The 27299-nt window shown below is 38.2% G+C and overlaps 1 protein-coding gene across 4 annotated transcripts; it reads left to right on the top strand.

Moving 5' to 3' along the window:
- The first annotated feature begins 7149 nt into the window (after window positions 1–7149).
- ZNF639 (zinc finger protein 639) lies at window positions 7150–24062 on the top strand. Of its 4 annotated transcripts, none has more exons than XM_030863129.2 (6): window positions 7207–7399; window positions 10872–10944; window positions 11585–11653; window positions 12695–12805; window positions 17579–17713; window positions 17857–24062. In XM_030863129.2, the coding sequence occupies exons 3-6, from the start codon at window positions 11596–11598 to the stop codon at window positions 19008–19010; spliced, it is 1458 nt and encodes a 485-aa protein (XP_030718989.1). In that variant the 5' UTR covers window positions 7207–7399; window positions 10872–10944; window positions 11585–11595; the 3' UTR covers window positions 19011–24062. The 4 variants fall into 4 exon arrangements, with proteins under 4 accessions (XP_060154381.1, XP_030718989.1, XP_060154380.1 ...); XM_060298396.2 differs by lacking the exon at window positions 7207–7399 and adding an exon at window positions 7552–8171; XM_060298398.1 differs by lacking the exons at window positions 7207–7399; window positions 10872–10944 and adding an exon at window positions 7150–7168.
- Window positions 24063–27299: the final 3237 nt, after the last annotated feature.

Raw genomic sequence — 27299 nt, 5'->3', positions numbered from 1 at the left:
GGAGCGGCTGGGCCCGTGAGCCATGGCTGCTGAGCCTGTGCGTCCGGAGCCTGTGCTCCACAACGGGGAGAGGCCACAACAGTGAGAGGCCCGCGTACAGCAAAAAAAAAAAATAAGAAACTCATATTTAAGAAACCAGGGAAGGAGGGCTTCCCTGGTGGCGCAGTGGTTGGGAATCCACCTGCCAATGCAGGGGACACGGGTTCGAGCCCTGGTCTGGGAGGATCCCACATGCCGCGCAGCAACTAAGCCCGTGTGCCACAACTACTGAAGCCTGCGCGCCTAGAGCCCATGCTCTGCAACAAGGGAAGCCACCGCAATGAGAGACCCGCGCACCGCAACGAAGAGTAGCCCCCGCTGGCCGCAACTAGAGAAAACCGGTGTGCAGCAACGAAGAACCAATGAAGCCAAAAATAAATAAAATAAATAAATTTATGTTTAAAAAAACTCAGGAAAAGGCTAAAACATACACACAAAGCTTGTGCATATGTGACTTCATATTTGCGCTGGTGTATTTTAAGCATAAATTTCTAGAAGTGGGATTTATCAATTGAATGGTAAATTTACCTGTAATTTTGCTAATATTGTCAAAATCTTCCTCAGAGGTTATACCATTTTGCATTCATGAAATCGCTGGTTTCCCTGCAACTTCTCCAAGAGTTTGTTGCCAAATTTTGGGATTTATGCCAATCAGATAGTTAGAAATGATAGCTCAGGGCTGTGTGGCGTGTGGAAGCTTAGTTCCCTGACCAAGGATCAAACATGCACCCCTTGCAGTGGAAGCATGGAGTCTTAACCACTGGAGCGCCAGGGAAGTCCCAGGGTAGTTTTAATTTGTATTTATATTAATAAGAATTAATTTGAGTATTTTTTTCATATGTTTAAGGGCCACTTCTATTTCTTTCTCTGTGAACTGTTTTGTCTCCATTTTTAAAAAGAAGCTTTCCTCATATTCCCTCACAACTACCTCTGCCTACATCTCATTGGCTAGACCTGTGTCTTAATACCACCTCTATCTTCAAGGGAGGCTGGAAAACACAGTTTTTAAGTTGGACATTTCAGTCTCAAGTAAGGATTTTGTTCATAAGGAAGAATGCAAGATGTATAGAGATAGAGAAATGGAAGTCTCAGTCTCAATGATTTTGATTTTAACCTTTAATTTTCAGAGGTCCTTACAGAAATAAAAATGAAACAGCCAAAGAAGCAAGAAGTGTTATAAGCTTGGAAAATGTGACTGAATTATTTAGTTGTACTCAATAATGTTTTGTTTCTCCTCAGAAAATGAGACCTCTGAATCTGTTTAATATTAACAGAGCCAAATAAACTATCAAAAACGAGTAATTTCTCTCCCCCACCCCAGAAGCCTGGCTATTTTGTTTTGTACTTCTGCCTTCTTTTTGTAAGCTAGCAAAGACTAAGAGAAGCAAAATTCCTTAAAGTGCAAATTTTTAGAGTTCTGTTTGTAATAAAATTTAAAACATTGAAAGTAAAAAAATGTAAATTCATCTTCCACAATCAATGACATGAAAAAAGTGGGAAGGGGGTTTTTCCAGCTTAATTGCAACTAAAGAAACATAACAAGTAGGATTGACTATAGACCTTGCTTGGATCTTGTTTTTAAACAAACCAACTGAAAAAAGGACATGTGTAAGACAGAGAAATTTGTGTCTTTGATGATATTAAGGAATTAATGTTCTTTTTGTTAGGTGTGAAAATTATGTGTGTTTATGTAAGAAAATATCCATATTTTATAGAGAATTGTGTAAGAGTGAAATGACCTGGGGTTTTCTCAAAATGCTTGAAAAAGAAAAAAGACGAAAAGGACGGAGGGAGGGAAGGCGAGAGAGCAAAAGGAAAAAAACAAAAGTCAAGTATGGTTTGGTAATTATTGAAAATGGGATGATGGGTATATGAGGGTACATTTATTATTCTCTCTATTCTTATATACATTTGGAAAGTTTATAAAAGTCATGAAAATATCCAAAATGCACGCAGTTTAAAAATGAAAACAATAAATTTAGTGAGATTATTGTCCAAGTAAACTACCCTTTGAATATGCCGAACCTCATCATTTTTATGAGCAAATCAATGATAAATAATCCATTTAAAAATTCTTAAAGGGATTTTACACCTGTGAAGGGCAATAAAATCATGACCTACATTCTTTTTGATGTTCCTCCTCAAATCTTTTTTCTTTTCTTAATGGCTTCAAAGTACCTGAAAATCTTGTAGCTTTTTAAGGGTAACTAAGCTAAGCTTGTTATTTTGTTGTTTTGTTTTGTTTTGTTTTGATATTTATTTATTCGTTTATTTGGCTGCATTGGGCCTTCGTTGCAGCATACGGGATCTTTGGTTGAAGCATGCGGGATCTTTTAGTTGCGGCATGTGGGATCTAGTTCCCTAACCACGGATCGAACCCATGCCCCCTGCACTGGGAGCTCAGAGTCTTAACCCACCGGACAACCAGGGAAGTCCCAAGCTAAGCCTGTTCTGATGTTACCCTTCCCCTTAAGACTCCATATCAATTTTCCTATTTCAAAACAGATTTAATATTTCAAAACATATTTGGGGGGAAAAATGAATATGAGAGGAATGCCTACTAAGTAAATCTTTGCCATTAAACATAATTTGAACACACAAAACGGACTAAACGTTGTACAAATATTTACACTGTGGCAAGGATTTCATGCATCCTTTCATTTTGTGCTTCATTCATACAATAAATATTAGGTGGTCACTCTGTCAGTACTGTGCTAGGTAAGCTTTGGGGATTAGCAGTCAGCAAGACAGACTGATTTCTTACCTTCTCAAAGCAGATGGTCTACTTGGTAGACCCCAAGAGTTCCCATCCACTGCCTCCAGGAGGTGGTGTTTCACTGTGATTAGTGATCATCATAAATAATTATGTCTTTCCGGTTTTTGACTGCCAACAGGAAAAGCAATGCTACTCAGTTTAGACTAGTCAAAGTTCAGAACAGGTAAACTCTAGATTTTCCTGATCATCAAAAGCAGCTCCCATTGTTACCATTTACTAAGGGGCACCACTTGGTGTAAGACATGAGAACTGCTACATGAAAATACTCCAAGAAAATTACAGTTCTAAGAGATTTACATAGATTTTCAGTATGGCCTGATAAGGCTGCTATACAAGTAACTAAAAACATATTTTTGTATTGTCCCCTCCATAGTGGCTACCACAGTTATCTTGCAACTAGTAAGCTTTAATAAATGCTCGTTAAATGAATAAATAATTGAATTTAAAATCCAAAGACACACTAATGGAATATAGATTTTAATAGACTCTGTTCTTTAGCCTCACACCCTGGATGAAGGAATGTATAAATTTAGCCTTTGTCTCAGTCAGTGATGGAGAGTGATTTTTTTTTAATCATAGTGGGTTTTTTCTTTTAATGTTTCATTTATTTATTTATTTATTTTATTTTGGCTGCGTCGAGTGGCATGTGAGATGGTTCCCCCAACCTGGTCCTCCGCAGGTGAAAGCACCGAATCTTAACCACTAGGCCACCAGGGAACTCCCAGAACGTGATTCTTCAATAACAAACAATCCCCAAAGCTTATCAATTTAACACAACAAAAGTGTTTCTTGCTCATGTCATGTCTGCTTTGTGTCCTGATAGCTCTCCAGACAGAGGAAGGGAGGGCTAGAGAAGCAAGCACCGGAATGAACTGCCTCCACCTAAGAGTGACACAGAGCACTTCTACTGACATTTCAATGACCAAAGCCAGTCATGTGGCTCTACCCAACTTTAAACAGGACAGGGAGTAAAATCACCTATATGGCTGAGAGTAGAGAGCACCAGAAATTCGATACTGTTGAACAGTAGTAATGCCTACCACAGACCTAACCAGTTAATGAGTTTTCTTCCTAGGGATATCAAACATATGTATTTACTTCCTAGGGATATCAAACATATGTATTTACTTCCTAGGGATATCAAATATACCTATTTACTTCCTAGGGATATCAAATATACCTATTTACTTCCTAGGGATATCAAATATACCTATTTACTTCTTTTCATCATCTATTAACCTCAGTTTCCCTTGACATGGTTTAGCCTTCAGATCCTCATAGGTATGAGTGTCTGAGTTCAAATTTATCAAATGGATACAACACTTGACCTTCCTTCCCAGATGCTATAAATAAAGTCAATACTCTAGAAAATGAAAAGTACCACACAAACACTGTAGAAGGTATAATTAATATTCTAATAAAGAAGTCTAGTCTGATTTTATGTATCCATTCATTGATTCATTCAGTTTAAGAAACAATAAAGACTAATAGCAATTGAAAATTGAGCACTGAGTGAAAAATTTTTATAGCCAAGAAGACAACTTGACCTAGTACAGAGTCTAGGTAGACTCCCAGAGATGAGGTTCAGAGAAGAAGAAATGGAGTAAGACTTTTAAAGCCAAAAGACTATCTCTGTCCTATTTTAAGGAAGCAAAGTGAGTGGACTGACTGGCTGGCTAGATCTGGGCTTGCTGGTTTTGAAAGCACTGGGCTGGCTGCTTGGAAGACCTCTGCCGTGTAGGTGGCTCAGAATTACGGAGTCCAGTTTTCTCTGTTGGGAATGTGAGGTCCCTGATACAAGACTATGGCATGCCATTGCCTCATGAGTCAGGACTATGGCGCCCAGTTAGGTCTACACTAGTGTCATCAGGCTAGGTAACCTGGATAGAGTTTATCAATTCATTCAACAAGCTGAATCCCTAGACTCTTTACCTGTCCCATCCTCCTTAGACCAAGCTAGGCACCTGTCATGAGCTCCCATACACTCTTTACTTACCTTATATATGTTTAGTCATTACATCCCAATGCTGTTTCATTGCCTATCTTCTCTACTATTAGGACCAGCATGGCAAGGAACATGTCCATCTTGTTCATACTGTATCCCTAGTACCTAATACAGTGCTGGACATAAGATACATATGCAATGACTATTTTATTGAGGCTCTATGCCTGTGCTAAGCAGGGAGATGGAACAGACTGGAATACAATAAAACTAGAATTCAAAGTCTGTGGACAGACAATATGATGAACAGGGGTGGAGCCAAATTTTGTGAGAACAGAAGCTTATGCCAACTGAGGGCACCAATTTAAGAAAAATAACAAAATTATAAATGCAAAATTAAGTACCTCATCCTAGAAGATGTTCATGCACTTGCGGGGACTTGAAGCTTAAAGCTTCGTTATCTCCACAGTAAATGCATCTTTGATGATAAGTGGACTGAAGCACCAAATGCTATAAAACCTCTGAAGAGTGATCAGAGATCTCTGCTAGGGAAAATCAAAGACTTCACAGAAGAGATAAACTGTGACCTTGATCTTACGGACAGAAGCAAAGGAAAGGAATTGCAGGTGGAAGAAACACACCAAAACACACAGATGAGAAAGAACTGGAGCCTATCTGTGGAATAGTGAGAAGCACTGTAGTATTTACCCAATGTCAGGCTGGGTGGGGAAAGCCTTAGGCTAGTGGTTCTCAAAGTGTGATCCTGGGAGCAGCATCAGCATCACCTGATGCTTAACAAGCCAATAAAGAAATACTCCAAACCAAAGATAGATTAATTACACTACCGTTCCAGGCTGACGGGAGGTGTAAGAAATAAAGCCCAAATTTAGTTGAGGTGTAACTTTTCTATAAGTTGGTTCTCAGTAGAGTTGTCTTAGTCAACAGAGAGCTGATGTCCAGCTGCCAGCGCAAATCAAAAGTTCCTCGCTGCCAGGGCACAACGCTAGTGGAATGAAGGCGCCGGCGCTGGCGGGCAAAATGATCTCCTTCCCAGGACCGCTGCATGGTTTCACCACTGCTGGCAAAGAGAAGCCTTCAAAATGGTTCCATAACACCCCCTAGTGGCTTCCACCGTATCAGATCAAGAAACAGCCCAAATACCCAAGAGGAGGGAACGAAACATACTGTCCTTTACAAATTCCACAAACCTGTGTCAATTCCCTATTCCGTGCCATAACTTACTATACTAGGATTAAAAGGTGCCTCTAAATCTCTTCATACTTTATTCAGGCCATGCCAGCATTCGTAAATATTCGTTTATTTGGGCTTAACACACACATAAAAGTTATGAAATCGTAAAAATCGAGACACACACTAGTGTCTCTTTCAAATATGACTTTTATCTCCTGGGAGATAGTTGAAGGGGTCAGAGTAAAGTCTATGATAACTATCTGGTGGTTGGTTGGTTAGTATGTGGTAAGGAAGAAAAGCACAGTAGACGTATGGATAAAAAGACACAGATTGCAGTCCTGACTGTTAGTGACCTTGGGCACATGACACTCCATATGGGCTTCATCATCCATTTAACAATTATTTGAACCCGGTGCTGAGGCTACAAATGAATAAAACCTAGTCTCTAGACCCTCACAAGCTCACTTTACTAGTTTGTAAATTGGGACTAACAACCTTAACTCTTTGTCAAAAAGATAAAACATGTGACCACACCCTGTTCACAAGTTTATTTACGCTTACTTAATTTAATCCTCTCTACCTCTGCTCCTAGAAACTCAAGGTCGGAAAAGGAGTTAAATCATCTAATCCAATCCGCTATAATTTCACACTCATTCCACCAAGATTTTTTGAGTCAGGGAATCCGGCTAAAGCCTAACAATGATTCACGACCTTTTAAGAGCTTAACACTCCTGCCCTGTGGACAGCTGCCCTTTTCGTCCCCAATAGGCTGCGGCCCCTCTTTGGGGTTTGAAACGCCACATGCCTTGCCCACCCCGAGCAAGACCATTCTCGCACATCCCAGGAGGAGCTTAGTGGGAAAAGGGCGCCTGGCGCGCGTCGCTTCTCCCACTTCTTCCGTGCGGGAGGGAGGGCCGGGGTCGGGCGGGGGAAAGTTCCTTCGGCAGCCTCGCCTGGAGCAATTCTAGAGGGTGGAATCGCCCGCTTGTTTCGGGCGGGGCGGTCCCCCGCCCGGAAGGGACCCGCCGCGGCGCAGAGGTGCCTGCCAGGGGGCGGGCGGGCCGCCGGGCCACCCCCGGCACTCGAGGCCGGTGGTCCCGCCCAGGCCGGGTGTGCTGCGAGGCCAAGCCACCCGTTCCCCAGCCCCCACTCTCACCTAGTCACCTCCCCGCCCTCACGGCGGGCCCCTGAGGCGTGCGGCGCAGGCGCGGAGCGAGGCGGTGAGTGCTGCCGCCAAGCCTGGTTTGGGGGCCTGGCAGGCAGGGCATAGGGCGCGCGGGGAGGGAGTGGGGCTGGCCCGGCGGAGCGCCCGGGAGCGTGAGGGCTAGAGCGGCGCCGGCCGCCGCCGTGCGCCTGAGGGCAGGGCTGCGCGGTCCTTCCGACCGTGCTCGGGCGCCTTGTCCGCCGCCTCGGAGCTGCGCCTGGGCTGGCCGGGCGGGGCCCGAGGACTGGTGAGTGTGAGGGCGGAGCGGGTCGGGCTCTGCACTGCTGCAGGGGCCGCGGGCGTGCGGCCGCAGCTTCCTGCGGGAGAGGGCAGGGAAGACCGGATGGCGTCTTTTAAACTGAAACCCTGCCTTCGTTTTCAGGCGGGATGGCGCTCCCCTCCCCCATCCCGAAGGCAGTTCCATCCCCTGTGGAGGATGCCTCCACCCTGGCTCGCCTCGGCCCCCCGCTGTTTTTTTCCGAAAGGTGCCTCCGGGGTCGGGACTTGGGAGTTTCCGCTAGTCGTCGGGGCCGGTGCGTGGCGCTGGGGTGGAGGCGGCTGGGTCTCGGTGGCTCCTGAGGGGCCCCTCCGGGCGTCTGGGCCCGGGACGCCCGTCGGTGCCACGCTGGCCCTCAAGCCCTGACGGGTGGCATCTTGACCCTCCGGCGGCGCGTCCCTTGACCGATCTTGTAGCCTCAATCTTCAGGCCTCGGTCCCGGCTATAAGTCTCCAGCCAGTATAGTGTAAGCCACTTGTTAGGGTGCTTATAACTCCTTTTGGTCTTGTTTTTCAGTAGAACCAAGGGACACGAGTGATTTGAGGCAGTTTATCTCTTAGCAAAGAGATAAAGCAAAGACTGACACTAAATTGGACATATTGTGTCGGTTCTAGTTCAAGTTTTCCTGTGGCATTTTTGTGTTTCATTTCTTTTAAAATCTGGAAACTATATACTTGTTTCAAAATGAAGGTGGAAAAGAACGTGCTTTTAAAACTCTTTAGAAGAAAACTAGCTTTTTATTGTAAGTGCTTGTCTTATGTTTATACCAATTAGAAAGAGAATATTTACATTGCATGAAAGGCCTTAGAAAGGTTGAACTCTTTGATGTGAGTGCTGACTGCCTATTATCTGTAGTGTGTTTTGTACTTACACATTTTTATTGTTGAAAAAAATGACAGGTGGAAAGATGCTGATGAGTGTCTTGTAAGTTGCTTTTTTAAAAAAAAATGTTTTGGATGGCATGATTTTCTTTCTGTAAAAGTAAAATATTTGTGAATACCTTAGCATGAGAAAAATGTCTAGATGTGTATGCACCAAAATGTTAACATTGGTTTTTCTGGATAAATAGATTCTAAGTGATTCAATTCATTTTAATTTTTTTCTAATTTTACTGCAGTGACATATATTACATCTGTAGTTTGTTTTTAAGTGAGGAAGGGGAGTTGAGTTAAAAGGTGCATGTGCATGTTCAGAATCTTCCCAGTGAAAGGAGGACTAGTGAGCAAATGTGTATGTGACATACCTAAGTAAAAAAGCCAAACTTCTTCATCAGGGCAGTTATACATACCAAAGGCACTTAAAAACATTTGCTGAAATGAAGGATGGTTAGCATTTTTGGTCTTGAGTGGGCATTTTACCATCTTGGCTTAAAGGAGGTCTGGTGAGCATTTGGATATTGTTTAGCCCTAAGTAGGAGTCAAACAGTTCCTGATCAAGGTGATCCTATTCCTTCCACCTGGCATCTGAATCCAGGCCAGCTTAACATTAATTCTAATGCCGTAGTTGGTTTCCTTTTCTTGTTTTTTTGAAAGAATTTGAAGTGTTTAACATGCTCAGCTGACAGTTTTCAGTGTTCTGATACTTGTAGAACATTTAGAACATGAAGTATAAAGGTTTTAGCTGTGTAAATTCTGGAAGTGTACAAAAGGTATTAGGAATAAGTCTTGAGATTTTAGTTTATTACATAAATATGAAAACAGCTTTTTTTTATTTTTTAATGCACTTGATGGGGGTGGGCTCAAGGAATGCTATTTGTGTTGTTAGGTGAGGCATTATATATATTGATACCATTTCTGTAAATCATGGTTGTCAATTTCTTTGGGTGATTCCCTTCCCCTCCTCCCAATTGGTGGCTGAGTAAGAACTGGAAGCAAGACGTAACTTTCTGGTATCAGTGATTAGAAATGAAGATTTACTCACACAGTTAGTTGCTCAAAACCCAGAAGTCAGAAGACATGCTTTTTCATCTCTGGTTCTACTACTTTGTTGACTTGACTTTCCCTGAGTTTGTTTCCTCATCAGTAATATTGGAGTGGATTTGATAGTAGCCCTTCTATGTACTTCACAGGATTGTTGTGAAGATCAAATAAAATAAGGAAAATTTGCAATAAACTCAGCAGCACTATAAGTGTAGTATAACAGCACATGTAGTGCTGATATACCCAGAACTTAGTGAAACAGCAAAAATAGTATGTTCACCTCAAGTTCCTTACCACTAGAAATGAGATGGTCTTAGTAATGATGCCAAGTTCTACCTGCTATATAGTATATCACCGTGGTGATAAGAAAAGCAGTTTATAAGCTGGTAGAGAAGACTTCACGATGCATTTTTTTCCCTGACATTCCTTACTTTCCCAGTGCTACAGTGGAAAGAGCACTAATCTGAAATGGAGTAGGCAGTTCTGATTCTGACACTAAGCTATTACTTGAATTGGGGTGATCACTTTGTCTCCCTATTTGTTTCCACAACTAAAATAAAGGGATTGAAAGCATGGTCTTCAAAATCAGTTAGATCTTTGTTCAAATCCCAGCCCTGTCACTTATTAAGTATTCCCCTGACTTAAATCTATGCCTCAGTTTCCTCATCAGTAACAAAGGGTAAAGAATAGCGATTTTGAGAGTGTTGTGGATTTTGCAAATCATAGGGTTAAATAAAATAATGTACACAACAGCATGGTACATAATTGGTGCTCAAATGATCATTATTATACTTTATTAAATAATCTATAAGGATTTAAACAGTTTAAAGTCTAATTTGGAGTTGGCTTGCATTATATTGGCTTTCACTGTGGCTAAATAAATTAATGAGATTTATATTCCTATTTCGGTGTTAAGATACAACTATAGCTTTAGAAGATAAATTCATTTCAATGAAACGTGACACATTTACATATAGTCACATATTTATAGATTTACACAAGTTTTAGTACTTAATACAGTATGTTCAAAAGAATATTGTACTTGAGTTAATTCTGTATAGCTTTCTAGTTGACTAAGATCTGGTACCATTATATTCGTTTTTTAAAAAACTAATTTTATTTATTTATTGGGGCTGCATTTGGTCTTTGTTGTTGCACACAGGCTTTTTCTAGTTGCAGCGAATGGGGGCTACTCTTCGTTGCAGTGTGCCGGCTTCTCACTGCAGTGGCTTCTCTTGTTGTGGAGCATGGGCTCTAGGCGCACAGGCTTCAGTAGTTGTGGCACGCGGGCTCAGTAGTTATGGCTCGAGGGCTCAGCGCAGGCTCAGTAGTTGTGGCGCATGGGCTTAGTCGCTCCACAGCATGTGGTATCTTCCCGGACCAGGGCTCGAACCCATGTCCCCTGCATTGGCAGGCAGATTCTTAACCACTGTGCCACGAGGGAAGCCCACCATTGTATTCTTGTGTCTCAGAAATGAACTACATTTTTGCTCATAAGACTTTTGTCATGTTTTTTTCTACAGGCATTTTTTTTACCATCTGTGAAAACTTCCTGTAATTCATTTTTCCTCACTCCAGTATTAAGAATTATACCAAGTAAGTGGGATGTAGTAAAACTAATTAGTCAATTCTATAACAGTCTGTCGGAATTTAATCATTTAGTGGCTGCCGTACTATTTTGTTCTCGACGGAATGTTGAATGTGACCTCATAAGTCAGAAAAGGATTTTTTTCTTGAAAGTTATATTCTGAGCTTCTATACAATGAGTTTTGTTTTTTTTGGTTTTTTTTGTTTTTCCTGAAGCCAGGGCATCAATACAGATTTGTGACAGTATTTTTTTGAGGGAATCTATCTACCTGTGGCTTCAAAACTGCATCAAAATATTCCCAACTCTAAGAAATGTACCTGTAAAACCCTTAATTTGGTGCCATATGCACAATTTGTCTTTTATAAAAAATTAAGCATAAGGCTTATGTTATTATCCAGTTTTCACAATTACATCCACATTTGAAAAGGAGTTCTCAACCTCAGTAAGAAAGAAAACAGAACTTGGTGTCCTGCCTTTAAACTTGATCAGAAAAATAAATCCAAAATGTAAGCAGAAGGATTGTTTAACGTTTCTCTTATGAAGTGGATTTTCATGTGGCACACATACTTCCTATTGCCAATAAATTATTTGGTTAGAAGAAAATTTTTTAACAGTTGTGATATATTTGTTAAATTTTTCCATTTTTAGATTAAAAAGATATGAATGAATATCCTAAAAAAAGAAAAAGGAAGACTTTACACCCTTCTCGTTATTCAGGTCAGTGTGTGATTAAATTATTTAAAAGTTAGGCCATGTATTCCCGTGCAGTTGTGTTTCCATCATTTTCTCATAAATGATCTATTTGATAAGAGTTAAATATCTGGGTCAACTTTTAGGTAAGAGTAAACTTTAAATAAATTCTCTGAATATATATTTCTCAATGTCTGCCATGTGCTAAGCACACATCAGAACTTTACAGACATTGTTTATTCCTCACAACTTCGTGGTTTATAGATATTTAAAATTCGATATCCAAGGTTACATACTTATACAGCATAATTGATATTTGCCTGTGTGATTCCCAAGCTTGTGCTTAAGGCACAGCAATAACCTTGGTGGAAGATATTTTGCATCATTGGGAAAATACTTTATCTTGTACATTATTTTCAGAAATATGAATTTCTTTTTGATTGTGTAATTTTAGATCCTTTCTTTGAGGTTGGCTCTGCTGTCTTGGCAAATAAGATGTCTTTGGCCATCTGTAACAAATGCAACTCACATGCATATACTTGGGGCAGTTTCAGGTATACCTGTTAACCAACCCAACCTACACATTTTTCGTATCTGAGGAAATTAAGCCTGGTTTACTGCTTACTGGCACTTCCCAGGCAAGAGTTGAAATGACTGTATTCAGAGCCCTAACTGGTCCTCAGACTTTCCCCTATGTGTTATGCTTTTCCTACAGTACATGGCAGATCTTCTTGGTAGTTAATTCAATGTTTTTTTTGGTTTGTTATTTTTGTTTTTGTTTTTTGCAATTAACATATATATTGCATATTTATATTTTGTGGGATTCTGACCAAGGCAATTGTATCTTTGTGTGCTTCAAAGTATTATATTTTAAATTGTATAATTTATGGTTCTTTCAAAGCTCAAAGTCAGTGTCAGATCTGAATTATAAAAACCTTGAGAATTGAGGGAAATATTAATACTTTATTACAAATACTATGAAATTTTATATATGTTGGATAAGGAGATTGCTGTCATTAAATGTATATATGTTCAGTATGCTTGAAATTTTTAAAATTTTGTTTTCAGATTCCTCTGGAATAAGCAGAATTGCAGATGGATTCAATGGCATTTTTTCTGATCATTGTTATAGTGTTTGTTCTATGAGACAACCAGACTTAAAATATTTTGACAACAAAGGTATATCTAAATTTTCCAAAATATTTTTCTTTAAGTTGCTTTTATAATTTTTCATTTCATTTTTGAAAATGTGGGTGAAAGTGATGATTTCAAAATGGGCAAGTGTTTAAACTTAAGAAAACAAAAGAGTTTTGTGTAAGAAAGTGAATTTTAATTTTTAACATTATTTCAGAGATATAAATCAAAAACAGATCCTCCTAAATCAATTTTAATCAGCTAGGAATCAGTGGCAAAGCAGGAATGACCCAGAGTTTGGACCATTTATGATGAAAGGTAAAGAATACTGTTACACACAGTTCTTCCACTCAGCTATACCTTTCAGTCTGGAGGGCTAATGGAAGGAAAGAACAGAGGGTGAAGGATTTGGTCATTTTCAATCTTGTATCTTCTATTGACTCCTCTTTTCTAGAGCATAAGATGAATAGTAACTTGCATTTGTTCTCTTCTTCCTCTGCAATAATCAAAACTCCCAGTTCCCGTGAGCTCCTATTATAGGCACAGATACATAAATTATTTAAAGAACATGCAGGGATTTCCCTGGTGCTTAGTGATTAAGACTCCGTGCTCCCAGTGCAGGGGGCCTGGGTTCAATCCCTGGTCAGGAAACTAGATCCCACATGCTGCAACTAAGAGACTGCATGCTGCAACTGAAAGATCCCACGTACTGCAACTAAGACCCAGTGCAGCCAAATAAATAAATATTTTTAAAAAAAAATAAAAATAAATAAATTTTAAGAAAAGAACATGCAGAGTCAGAGACATCAGTATGAACTCATGTTTGGCTTAATATAGACACAAATGGTTACATACAGAAACATTTATGGGTATATCTATATATACATGGCAGTGTACATGCACATATTATTTGCTGTGTTAGCTGAGGGGGCCTAGCAGAAATGACAGCCCAGTAGCAATGAGCACATCTAGTGTCCAGATCTTGGTTTCTAATACCATTTTCCAATAAAAGGAACAAGGGCTTCTTGGAGAAATGGCTGATTTAAGGGAGAGGAAACAAATCTGTACAGAAGAATTCCAAATGATTTATGTAGATACTCCTCACTCAAGGAGGTGGAGCATAACTTTCCACTCCTAAAGTATGGACTGCACTTAGCGACTTAATTCCAAGCATAGAGTATGGAAAGTAAAAGAGTGACTTTACATTGAAGAAACCTGATAAATACCCCGGTTATCAAGTTCAACGTCAACAGTGATAAACCAAGTTAATAGTATGTACTCTTGATATGATACGATAAAACTTGACAGTTTGCCTCTGTGTTTCCCTCCCAATAATCCATAATCCCAGTCTAATCATGGAAAAAAACCAAAGTTCATTAGTGGGACATCCTGCAAAATACCTTACCAGTCTCCTCAAATTGTCATGGTCTTCGAAAACAAAGGAAGTCTGAGAAACTACCACAGTTAACAGTAGCCTAGAGACATGACAACTAAATGGTATGTATCCTGATTGGGATCCTGGAACAGAAAAAGGACATTACGTAAACACCAAGGATATCTGGATGAAGTATGGACTTCAGTTAATAACAACTTACCAGTATTGGTCATTAATTGTAACAAATATTAATGTAAGATGTTAAGAGTGGAGAAACTGAATGGAGGATATATGGGAATTCTCTGTACTGTCTTTTTTTTTTTTTTTTTTCCGTAAATCTGAAACTTCTAAACCATAAAGACCTGATGTTGAAGTGCAGTTTTCACTACTGGCTGGCATTTCAGCTTGTCCATGTTAACTTTAAAACACTGGGGCTTTAACAGATTGAAAGAGAAAAATCATATGATCATCTCAATAGGTGCAGAGAAAGCTTTTGACAAAATTCAACACCAATTTATGATAAAAACCCTCCAGAAAGTAGGCATAGAGGGAACTTACCTCAACATAATGAAGGCCATATATGACAAACCCACAGCCAACATCATCCTCAATGGTGAAAAACTGAAACCATTTCCACTAAGATCAGGAACAAGACAAGGTGGCCCACTCTCACCACTATTATTCAACATAGTTTTGGAAGTTTTAGCCACAGCAATCAGAGAAGAAAAAGAAATAAAAGGAATCCAAATTGGAAAAGAAGAAGTAAAGCTGTCACTGTTTGCAGATGACATACTATACATAGAGAATCCTAACGACACTACCAGAAAACTACTAGAGCTAATCAATGAATTTGGTAAAGTAGCAGGATAAAAAATTAATGCACAGAAATCTCTTGCATTCCTATACACTAATGATGAAAAATCTGAAAGTGAAATTAAGAAAACACTCCCATTTACCATTGCAACAAATAGAATAAAATACCTAGGCATAAACCTAAGGAGACAAAAGACCTGTATGCAGAAAATTATAAGACACTGCTGAAAGAAATTAAAGATGATACAAATAGATGGAGAGATATACCATGTTCTTGGATTGGAAGAATCAACATTGTGAAAATGACTCTACTACCGAAAGCAATCTACAGATTCAATGCAATCCCTATCAAACTACCACTGGCATTTTTCACAGAACTAGAACAGAAAAATTCGCAATTTGTATGGAAACACAAAAGACCCCGAATAGCCAAAGCAATCTTGAGAAAGAAAAACAGAGCTGGAGGAATCAGGCTCCTGGACTTCGGACTATAATACAAAGCTACAGTAATCAAGACAGTATGTTACTGACACAAAAACAGAAATATAGATCAATGGAACAGGATAGAAAGCCCAGAGATAAACCCACGCACATATGGTCACCTTATCTTTGATAAAGGAGGCAAGAATATACAATGGAGAAAAGACAGCCTCTTCAATAAGTGGTGCTGGGAAAACTGGACAGCTACATTAAAAGAATGAAATTAGAACACTCCCTAACACCATACACAAAAATAAACTGAAAATGGATTAAAGACCTAAATGTAAGGCCAGACACTATCGAACTCTTAGAGGAAAACATAGGTAGAACACTATGACATAAATCACAGCAAGATCCTTTTTGATCCACCTCCTAGAGAAGGGGAAATAAAAACAAAAACGGGACCTAGCAAAACTTAAAAGCTTTTGCACAGCAAAGGAAACCATAAACAAGACGAAAAGACAACCCTCAGGATGGTAGAAAATATTTGCAAATGAAGCAACTGACAAAGGATTAATCTCCAAAATTTAAAAGCAGCTCATGCAGCTCAATATCAAAAAAAACAACCCAATCCAAAAACGGGCAGAAGACCTAAATAGACATTTCTCCGAAGAAGATATACAGATTGCCAATGAACACATGAAAGAATACTCAACATTATTAATCATTAGAGAAATTCAAATCAAAACTACAATGAGATATCATCTCACACCAGTCAGAATGGCCATCATCAAAAAATGTACAAACAATAAATGCTGGAGAGGGTGTGGAGAAAAGGAAACCTTCTTGCACTGTTGGTGGGAATGTAAATTGATACAGCCACTGTGGAGAACAGTATGGAGGTTCCTTAAAAAACTAAAAATAGAACTACCATATGACCCAGCAATCCCACTACTGGGCATATACCCTGAGAAAACCATAATTCAAAAGGGCACATGGGCTTCCCTGGTGGCGCAGTGGTTAAGAATCCGCCTGCCAATTCAGGAGACACGGGTTCGAGCCCTGGTCCGGGAAGATCCCACATGCCGTGGAGCACCTAAGCCCGTGTGCCACGACTACTGAGCCTGTGCCCTAGAGCCTTCGAGCCACAGCTACTGTAGCCCACACACCTAGAGCCCGTGCTCCGCAACAGAAGCCACCGCAATGAGAACCCGCGTACAGCAATGAAGATCCAATGCAGCCATAAATAAATAAATAGATAAATAAATAAGTCATGTGTACCCCAATGTTCATTGCAGCGCTATTTACAGTAGCCAGGACATGGAAGCAACCTAAGTGTCCATCAACAGATGAATGGATAAAGAAGATATGGCACATATATACAATGGAGTATTACTCAGCCATAAAAAGAAACGAAATTGAGTTATTTGTAGTGAGGTGGATGGACCTAGAGTCTGTCATACAGAGTGAAGTAAGTCAGAAAGAGAAAAACAAATACCGTATGCTAACACATATATATGGACTCTAAAAAGAAAAAAAAAATGGTATGAAGAACCTAGGGGAAGATGGGAGTAAAGACACAGACCTACTAGAGAATGGACTTGAGGATATGGGGAGGGGAAAGGCTAAGCTGTGACAAAGTGAGAGAGTGGCATGGACATATATACACTACCAAACGTAAAATAGATAGCTAGCAGGAAGCAGCCTCATAGCACCGGGAGATCAGCTCGGTGCTTTGTGACCACCTAGAGGGGTGGGATAGGGAGGGTGGGAGGGAGGGTGACGCAAGAGGGAAGAGATATGGGAACATATGTATATGTATAGCTAATTCACTGTATACAGCAGAAGCTAGCACACCATTGTAAAGCAATTATATTCCAATTAAAGTGTTAAAAAATAAACACACATTAGGGCTGAGCTGAGGGAATAAAGACTTACTCAGACTCAGTAATTTCAAGTTAAAATTCCTAAGTAACTTTAAAAAGTGTATTCTTGTCCAAATAGGGCATGGAAGCAAAAGTAGTTGCTTGTTTGGACAGATTTTCTGTGTATCTGTGGTACGCAGATAACAAAGCTTTTCATAGCTAAATTTAAGTCCTTAGTTCTGTTGGAATTCTAAATTATATTTAAAAACATTTGTGCTTTGTTTTATAATAATGTTTAATGCTTTTATATAAATAATAAATATTTTTCCAAATCCCTTTTCACAGATGATGATTCTGATACAGAGACATCAAATGACTTGCCAAAATTTACAGATGGAATCAAGGCCAGAAACAGAAATCAAAACTACCTGGTTCCCAGTCCTGTACTTAGAATTCTAGATCACACTGCCTTTTCTACAGGTAAGGGAAAGTAATTAATAGAATTTGCACATTTTGTATAGGTCAGTGAAAAAATAATAAGTAAAATAAATTTCTTTTTGCCAGTGACTTATTTAGTAGGTCTTATTTAGTAATAATAATAATAATAGCCTTGTTTTATTTAGAAAAATCTGCTGATATTGAAATTTGTGATGAAGAGTGCGACTCCCCTGAATCAGTCAACCAGCAAACTCAAGAGGAGAGCCCTATAGAAGTTCACACTGCTGAAGATGTTCCAATTGCTGCGGAAGTGCATGCAATTTCTGAAGATTATGATATAGAGACAGAAAACAATTCCTCTGAGAGTCTCCAAGACCAAACTGATGAAGAGCCACCAGCTAAACTTTGCAAAATTCTTGACAAGAGCCAAGCTTTTAATGTGACTGCCCAGCAGAAATGGCCTTTACTGAGAGCTAATAGCAGTGGCCTCTATAAATGTGAACTTTGTGAGTTCAACAGCAAATATTTTTCTGATTTAAAGCAGCATATGATCTTGAAGCATAAGCGTACTGATTCAAATGTCTGTCGAGTATGCAAAGAAAGTTTCTCTACCAACATGCTCCTGATCGAACATGCCAAACTGCATGAAGAGGATCCCTACATTTGTAAATACTGTGATTATAAGACAGTAATTTTTGAGAACCTCAGCCAGCACATTGCAGACACCCATTTTAGTGATCACCTTTATTGGTGTGAGCAGTGTGATGTACAGTTCTCCTCAAGCAGTGAACTCTACCTACATTTCCAGGAGCACAGCTGTGATGAACAGTACTTGTGTCAGTTCTGTGAACATGAAACGAATGATCCAGAAGACTTGCATAGCCATGTGGTAAATGAGCATGCATGTAAATTAATAGAGTTAAGTGATAAGTATAACAATGGAGAACATGGACAGTACAGCCTCTTAAGCAAAATTACATTTGACAAATGTAAAAACTTCTTTGTATGTCAAGTATGTGGGTTTCGGAGTAGACTTCATACAAATGTTAACAGGCATGTTGCTATTGAACATACTAAAATTTTTCCTCATGTTTGTGATGACTGTGGGAAAGGCTTTTCAAGCATGCTAGAATATTGCAAACATTTAAATTCACATTTATCTGAAGGGATTTATTTATGTCAATATTGTGAATATTCAACAGGACAGATTGAAGATCTTAAAATTCATCTAGATTTCAAGCATTCGGCTGATTTACCTCATAAATGTAGTGACTGCTTAATGAGGTTTGGAAATGAAAGGGAATTAATAAGTCACCTTCCAGTCCATGAGACAACTTGATTGTTCTCTTTAACTTCCATAATGTTGATGTAAAATAATAAATTTGACTTTTTTGCAGATGTTAAAATGGATGATTTTAAACACAACTTATGAGAACTGTCTTTAACAAGATCTTTTTAAATTTTTTTTCTTGGCATTGCTACCTTTTTCAGTATATAATTGTATCCTAAATGTGGTATTTTCAATGTATTGTAGTTGGTAGTTTTAACCGCTTTTGGTGACTATCGTCGTCTGGCATGTTCTCTGATTTCATAAATCGATAAGAAACAGATGTACTGAAGAAATTAGACTATAGTTTTCCTTCCGTAAACATAGGTGCTGTAAACTTTTTCTTCTTTAAACTCAAAACAAGATCAGTTTTTCATGTATGAAGTCGTTAAAGTACTGTACTACCAGAACTAAAGTGCAACATAATATGCACCTAAGTCCAGTGATACTCCCATTAATAAGATCCAGACCCTCCTTTTGCATTCCCCAACAATTATTATCCCCAAGGCAATCAGTGAACTCCCCATCTGTGTGATTCTTTCAGTGACACTAGGAGGCCAGCGTTGTGGTAAGAAGGAGAGATCTGGTTTTCTTGGCAGTCTTTTTTTAATTCTCACTCTATTTTAACCCCATCTGTGTGCTAAATAATTTTAAATGGGGAGAAAGTGGTAAGGGGTTCGACAATAAAGTAACATTTCATAATTCATTTATAAATGAATAAACAGGTTATTTATAATCTGTTCACATTTCATTTAGAGTTATGCAACTGCAAAGTCATGCCCGAACTTCTGATATCAAATCATTTTCTGAGAAAACCCTCTGAAGTATTAAAATAGAAATAGGAAGATGTGGGAGATAGGGGTTGCTGTATGAAAATGTATAGATTACTTTTGATAGTGGTAAATCAATCTTCTATATTAGTTTCCTATGGCTACCATAACAAATTATCACAAACTGAGTGGCTTAAACAATAGAAATTTATTGCCTCACAGTTCTAGAGGCTAGAAATTCAAAATTGAAATATTAGCATAGTTGATTCCTTCTGAGAGCTGTGAGAGAAGGATCTGTTCCCCCGCTGCTCTCCTTGGCTTGTACGTGGCTATCTTCATGTTCACATCATCTTCTCCCTGAGTGCAAGTCTGTTTCCAACTTTGACCCTTTTACAAGGAACCAGCCAGTAATTGGATTAGGGCCCACCCTGATAACCTCATTTTAACTTGATAAAGACACTATACCCAAATAAGTTCATATTTTGATGTACTGGGGCCCAGGACTTCAACATATGAACTGAGGGGAGTGAGGGAGAGGCACAACTACAATTCAGTAACAGCTTTTTATAGTATCAAGGAGATAGCATTTTGTGCATCATTGACCTCAAATATAATAAACACTGTCACTAACTATATTGTCATTCAGAAATATTGATGTAGTTGAAAAGACTGATTTATGACCCACAGTGTTTTTTTTTACTTCAAGACCCATGGGAATTGAGTCTGTTTTGAGAATGGTGGCAGCAACAAGTTTTTCAAAACCAATCATTTTTATTTCCACCATTTTGTTATATATGCATACCTGTATTCCTAAAAACTACCATTCTATCTGATTATCACATTCCAGGTAGAGCTGCCTGATGTAAATATTTCTTAGAAGATTTAAAATTATAATGAAATTGTAAGAAAACATTAGAAACCATCTGGTCTACACCCTCTAGGTTTCTAAGTTTCTTACAGAAACAGAAACTTAGGGTTATTATTAGGCCAGGGTCCCAAAACCAGTTATAGCAGACAGGAGTGGAATCCAAGTTATTTGGCTTCCAGTGTAGTTATGTTTCCATTACACCATGTTACATAAAAATCTAAGATTTGTCCTTGGGATGTTTTTCATAACTACGTAACCTAGCCATTCAACTACCTTCTTGGTAATTCTGTCTATAATTTTTTAATATACATCCAGCTTCAGGAATTTGATTTTCAGGAAACAAACCTTAAATAAATAATGCCTGGGTTTTTTTTTTTAATTGTGTATTTTACAGCTTTACTTTTGATCAGGTGTTAGTAATCAAATTAGAGATTGTAATGCAACTACTCCAGAGGTATTAAATCCAAGTTTTAGAACCATATAATTTAGTGCTTTTTTGCTGAATCTGCAGCTTGAGGCCACATCTCACTGACAGTTTGTCCAATAAAACCTTTTTGCTTTGACTCAGCTTTCAAATAAGCCTATGACTGACCATAAATTGCTGAGGTAGCAAGTCTATATTTTTAGCTAAATGAACTTCTTTGGAAAAACAAACCTACTTAAAAAGAAAATTTTCTAATTGCTTCTAGATTTTTTCTGTGCAAAGACAGACATTTCCACTGTACTCTTGTGACTCGAGAATACGTAACAGATGGTGATGTTTATTAGCACTACAATAGAATTCTTGGCAGTAGTGAACAGTAGTGATCTTTTTTTTTCATCTTCACTTTGCAGTTCATGTTATTTGAAAATGATTGTGTGGTACTCAAAAGCTTGTAAATTTGTAAATTTCCTGCTTGTGAACTTGCCAGTTTTACCATTTTAAATCACCTTTCTCATTCCTCTGAGTTTGTATCATCACATATTAACCAGTTTCTCTGTTTCACAGGGTCTGTAGCCTGTTAGGTGATTGCTGAATTATTGGCAGGTGTAGCCAGTAGTGTTTTGTTTTTCCCCAATAAACTAACACTATTCCTAGTTTTTAAATCTGATTTTCAAAGCATTGAATTACTTAATTCCTGGCAATTTGCAGTTAATCTTACTCAGCTTGTTCTCCCAGTCTTACCTTTTACAAGCAGGTTAATATACTCCCCAAACTTCTGTGATTAATTTTTGATGGAATTTTCATGACTTAAAAGCACTATAAGTGACATAAATTTGAAAAAGCTAATAAAAATCAAATAGCCATGGGAATTCCCTGCCAGTCCAGTGGTTAGGACTCCATGCGTCCACAGCAGGGGGCACGAGTGAGATCCCTGATGGGGAACAAAGATGCCCCAAGACGTGCGGCACAGCCAAAAGAAAAAAATACGTATCAAATAGCCACAATCCTCTTGAGAAGCAGATTGGCTTAAAAGAATCAGTACTTTTTATTTAATTGAAAATAAATAGTTTAACTAACTGTAAATCCCAACAGAGAAGCAAATCTGGCTAGTTTTTCCCTACGATTAACAGTCTCATCCCTATAAATTAAAAATGAACTTTTGAATATATATTCCTTTGTAACTCAAGTTCTGATGACTGAAGATAGAGTATCTACAAGAATTATTCATGGCATTGAGTTTATGGATTTACAAATATACCTTATATTGGTTTAGCTTTCCATAAATTAATCTCTTAAGACAACAGTCAAATCTAAGAGAAAGAAATGTGTATGTACACTTATGGTGTAAAATATAAATTCACAAAGCTAAAAGTCACATGTAATTTACATGTTTATTACATGAAGTTGTATGCTCAATTTGTAAGTTTAAAAAACAAAATATCAATAGTCTGTTAGTTGCTTGGAGTCTACTTCATACTAGTGATTTGAAAAATAATTTTCTATATAAAGATTTTTCCATATTAAAGCATCACCACAACTTCCTTGTTAAGTTCATTCTCCTTAGTAACCTTGGTATTAAACTGGTAACTACCTGAACCCAAAATAAATCACATTTATGAAAAGTAATTTCTTCACTGTAAAAAGAAACAATTTTCTCACATTGCTAAATAGGAATATTGTGTCATCTACTAGTCTTAATCCCATACTTTAAAAGGTATGACTATTTAGATACTTTTTTAGGGGGATTTTTGTTGTCACAACCTTTAAGTTTTTGTTTATTTTGAGTTTTAAATAGGCAAACAAATATGACCTGGATAATTTTTTTCTTGCTAAAAATATTGAGCTGAATGAATTACACATTGAAAAATTTAATGAAAAGTATGTTTTGAATAAAAAATGTTTTCTAGTTTTTAAATATCTTATCCAGATACTGTCCACTACTGAAAAACATTACAGTTGAAATCATTGATACTTTTGCCCTTATTCTTCAGAATAAGCTGAGATTAGGAATTGGAATCATACCAAAATAACACAGAAATGTAATTTCTGGTGGGTAGTGTTTTTTTGTTTTTGTTTTTTGTTTTTTGATCCTCTGCCTAAAGACCATTTACCATGATGTTTTGGATTTTAGTTGGCTGAAATCTGAGACTATTGAATTCTCTTTTCTTGCCTACCCTGCACATTTTATTTAGGGTTACCACTTCTCTGCTATAGCATTATGTTTTTTTAAAAAACATATTGCTCGAACTGTATTCTATGACTGATTACCCTCCTCTGTGCAACTCTTCCACACCTCATTTGGATTTTCAGAAAGTCTCAAAAGATTAAAATTTTCCCAATTAGCAAGGTGAGAGTGGATTTTTTTCCTTTAATTCTTCCTTCTCTGTATTCTCCAAACTGTTTAAAATAACTTAATCCTTTCATACCATATACCCACCACATCACTCGCTTCTATACCCTGTAAATATTTTATAAATTTCTGTCTAACAGCAGTGCTGAATTTAGAAATTTTTAAAGCATAATATCATGGCACTTTTTTTTTGCGGGGGGCGGGGCAGGGAGGAGGCTGTGCAGCTCTTGCAGAATCTTAGTTCCCCAACCGGGGATTGAGCACAGGGGATTGAGCACAGGCCACAGAGTAAAAGCACCAAGTCCTAACCACTGGACCGCCAGGAAATTCCCTCATGGCACTTCTTCCTTTATGGTTACAAGATTATGGTTAAGTGCCTTGTGGCACTGATCCAGTGTTCTTTAGTGAACAACTAAATTGCTGAAGTAGAGAAACTAACACAAAATGACAGTATGTTAGTTTAGGAGGAACCTCAGAAATCAGGAGGAACCTCAGAAATCATCTAATCCAGACTCATAAAGCGCACAACATATAAAAATATATATAGTACATAGTTTTATTTTCATGGTTGTAAATTATATGTTGTGAAATGTAACATCAGATCTGATTCATGAATATTTTTACTTAAGACAACTTTTTTTTTTAAAGCAAACAGTTAAGGAAAAAGCATGAAGTAAATAATGATACATGGACACGGAAAAAATTGAGCAGGTGAAACATGAATGACAAGTTTGAGAATACAAAATTCTGATGTAAATTTCTTGTTTATAGCTTAGAAAAATGCTTCTCTAACATGATTAGACAAATGCTTTTTAAACTAGAATAAACAGGACTTTATAACTCTCTACCACTCTTCAAAGAATTTTCTATAGAAAAAGTGAAAATGTGCCCTATTTTTTCCATGGAATGTCATACCAGACAATTGAAGAGAGAAAATAATGTAATAGAGAGTACTGGACCATGGCATGTGACTTTGTTTTCTAGTCTCTGTTTGCTAACCATAAATTGTGTGACTAACCAAGGACAATGGATGTAATGTTACCAAATTTTTCTTGCAGCTCCTTAAAAACTTCTGTTTCACTACTAGTCAGTTTAACAAACAGCTATGGAATATCTCCTATCAAGCCATATGCACAGGGATACAAAGATAAACTATGGTTCTTGTCCTTAAAGAAATCTACTGTATAGGGCAGGAAACTCTCCTCTGTCACCTTTCTGAACTCGAATTCAGTTAAATATCAAGTTGAGTGCCTTCTGTGTTTCTAAGTATTCACTTTGTAGATAATGCTACCATAAACATTCTTGTATGTGTTAAGGTGTTTGTGGGTTTTTTTCTCTTTTTTCTGAGGGGGAGTGGGCTTTGTGTATATATTTTTTTGTATGCTTGTGATTAAATACCTCCAAAATATTATCCAGAATGGCTCAAGTTTACACGCCCATCAGCTGATCATGTTTCCCTACATCCTTATCGAAGGTTTTATACAACTTTTTAATTTTGGTAAATCTGAGGGGCCTAAAGTAGTATGTTACTATTGTTTGAATTTGCATTATTTGATTACTAAAAAGATTGAAAATATCTTAATATGCTTATGAGACATTTTGGTTTCTCATTTTGTGAAGTGCCTCTCCATAGCTTGCAGGACCTTGGTTTGCAGAACAGGGATTGGACCGGGGCCACGGCAGTGAAAGTGCTGAGTCCTAACTGCTGGACCGCCAAGGAATTCCCCTTTGTTCACTTTTCTATTGGGTTTTCTGGTTAATTTTCAGAAGTTCTTTAAAAATTTTAAATATTGGTTCTTAGTTGATGATATACACAGCAAAAAATAGATTCCCAGATTGCCATCCATCTGTTACTTACGTCTTTTGTTGAACAGAAATCGTTACATTGGGACTTCTCTGGCAGTCCAATGGTTAAGACTCCACGCTTTCAATGCAGGGGGCACAGGTTCAATCCCTGGTCGGGGAACGAAGATCCCACATGCTGCACGGTGAGGAAGGAAGGAAGGAAAGAAAAAGAGAGAAAGAAAGAGAAGAGAGAGAGAGAGGCGGGAGGGAGGAAGGGAGGGGGGAAAGATCTAATGTAGATAGATCCATCACATTTTACCTCACAGGATGTGCTTTCTACATTTTTTTTTTTTTTTTTTTTTTGCGGCACGTGGGCCTCTCACTGTTGTGGCCTCTCCCGTTGCGGAGCACAGGCTCTGGACGCGTAGGCTCAGCGTCCATGGCTCACGGGCCCAGCCGCTCCGTGGCATGTGGGATCTTCCCGGACCGGGGCACGAACCCGTGTCCCCTTCATCGGCAGGCGGACTCTCAACCACTGCGCCACCAGGGAAGCCCTCTACATCTTGTTAACAAACTGTTTTCCTACATTTTCTCCTAGTAATGTTCTGGTTGTACCTTTTGTGTTTAGGTCTGAGTTTCTTTGTGTGTAAGGATAATTCAAGTTTTATTTTTGTTCATTCAAGCGAGCTGATTTTGTCAATACTATTTGTTAAATAATGCATCTTCCCCCAGTGATTCATGATACCAATTTGAGCATATATCTACTCCCCATGGGCATAATTGGCATATGGATCTGTGTCTGTACTCATTATATTCCTGTTCCTGCAATAGTATCACATGTTTTAACAGTTGCTTTAAACATTATAGCTTTCCAGTATGTCTTAATATCAGGTAGTGTGAATTTATTCTCCCTGCTCTTCTTTTTTTTTTTTTAAATTTATTTATTTATTATTTATTTATTTTTGGCTGTGTTGGGTCTTTGTTGCTGTACACGGGCTTTCTCTAGTTGCGGCGAGCAGGGACTACTCTTCATTGCGGTGCATGGGCTTCTCATTGTGGTAGCTTCTCTTGTTGCGGAGCAAGGGCTCTAGGCGCATGAGCTTCAGTAGTTGTGGCATGCAGTCTCAGTAGTTGTGGCTCACGGTCTTAGTTGCTCCACGTCATGTGGGATCTTCCCGGACCAAGGCTTGGACCTGTGTCCCCTGCATTGGCAGGCGGATTCTTAATCACTGCGCCACCAGGCAAGTCCTCTGCTCTTCTTTTGAGAACTGTTTTAGTTATTGGTAGACTTTTTCTTCTTCTATGTAAATTTAGAATTAGTTCCAATTCCATTTAAGTCTTGTTGGAATTGCATTATAGTTATGATCATTTTTGAGGGAATCAACATCTTTACAATGTTAAATCTTTTCTTTTGTAAACATTGTATATTTCTCTAGTTACTTAGGTCTCTTTTAATGTTCTTTTAAATTTTTTCCATAAAGGTTGTGTGCGGCTTTTGTTAAATCAATTCCTAGATTCTTTACAGTTTTGGTTGCTTTGACATGCTATCTTATTTTCTAATTGGCTACTGCATGTATAGGAAAATGTCTGAGTTTTGAAACATGGATTTTTGTATACAGAAATAATGTTGTTTGGGTTTTAATCTTTTTAGTTCTAATAGCTGTCTTTGCTTAATTTTTAATGTAAATAACCATATAATCTGCCATAAATTATATATTTGTCTCTTTACTTCCAGTCTGCGAGTCCAAATGGCTCTTCTTTCTTATCATCGAATTTGTCAGCACTTCCACTGCTATAAGGTGTAGAAATAGCATTAGCAGGCTTTTTTTTTTTGTTCCTAGCCTTAGATGTAAGACTCCTAAAGTTTCCCCATTAAGTATATTTTCTGTAGGTTTTGATAAGTAGCCTTTAGCAGTTTTCTTAGTTTTTTAAGACTTTTTATTTTAAGTAGGTATTAAACTTTAGCAATGACTTTTTCTATAGCTATTGAGATAAACAGGTGGGTTTTCTCCTTTAAGTCCGCGAATACGAATTCCATTGGTTGATTTTCTAATGTTGAATTATCTTTGTATTTTTAGGAAAACCCTACCTGTACAAAATTTTT

The sequence above is a fragment of the Globicephala melas genome, chromosome 4, assembly GCF_963455315.2.
Source record: "Globicephala melas chromosome 4, mGloMel1.2, whole genome shotgun sequence".
Taxonomy (NCBI): Eukaryota; Metazoa; Chordata; class Mammalia; order Artiodactyla; family Delphinidae; genus Globicephala; species Globicephala melas.
Note: the sequence above shows the minus strand (reverse complement) of the source record. Positions and strands in the feature narration are given on the sequence as shown.

Bases quoted from the DNA above. Each gene is read 5' to 3' on its own strand.
- ZNF639 (XM_060298398.1), top strand. From the start codon at position 11,596: ATGAATGAATATCCTAAAAAAAGAAAAAGGAAGACTTTACACCCTTCT. The intron at 12,806-17,578 runs GTATATCTAAAT...CCCTTTTCACAG, and splicing joins AAAATATTTTGACAACAAAG to ATGATGATTCTGATACAGAG. The intron at 17,714-17,856 runs GTAAGGGAAAGT...TGTTTTATTTAG, and splicing joins TCACACTGCCTTTTCTACAG to AAAAATCTGCTGATATTGAA.